The sequence below is a fragment of the Myotis davidii genome, unplaced genomic scaffold, assembly GCF_000327345.1.
Source record: "Myotis davidii unplaced genomic scaffold, ASM32734v1 scaffold78, whole genome shotgun sequence".
Lineage (NCBI taxonomy): Eukaryota > Metazoa > Chordata > Mammalia > Chiroptera > Vespertilionidae > Myotis > Myotis davidii.
Genome location: NW_006290305.1, coordinates 4373054 through 4373276, shown reverse-complemented (window position 1 = coordinate 4373276; position 223 = coordinate 4373054). Strand labels below are relative to the sequence as shown.

Below are 223 nucleotides of genomic sequence, written 5' to 3'. Positions count from 1 at the left end.
CCGCCAGCGGCGCCGCGAGGGAAAGGCGGAGCTGGAGGCCGCTGGCTCGGCGTGGGCGCGGCGGTCGGCCCCGGAGGATGCTGAGCCCCTGCCCGGACCGGTCCCGAGCACATGATGGCGATACGGGAGCTCAAAGTGTGCCTTCTCGGGGTGAGTCCTGCGCTGCCGCCGCCGGGGACACCCTCGACCGCGCGCCTCCCACGCCCCCTGCTTGACTATCGTT

The 223-nt window shown here is 73.5% G+C and overlaps 1 protein-coding gene across 1 annotated transcript in view; it reads left to right on the top strand.

Moving 5' to 3' along the window:
• RAB31 (RAB31, member RAS oncogene family) overlaps positions 1 to 223 on the top strand; it is a 114933-nt gene continuing 114710 nt past the window's right edge. Inside the window, exon 1 of the mRNA XM_006763270.2 lies at positions 1 to 150. Coding sequence (XP_006763333.1) covers positions 112 to 150 — 39 coding nt within the window. The 5' untranslated portion in view covers positions 1 to 111. The remainder of the gene's footprint in view (positions 151 to 223) is intronic.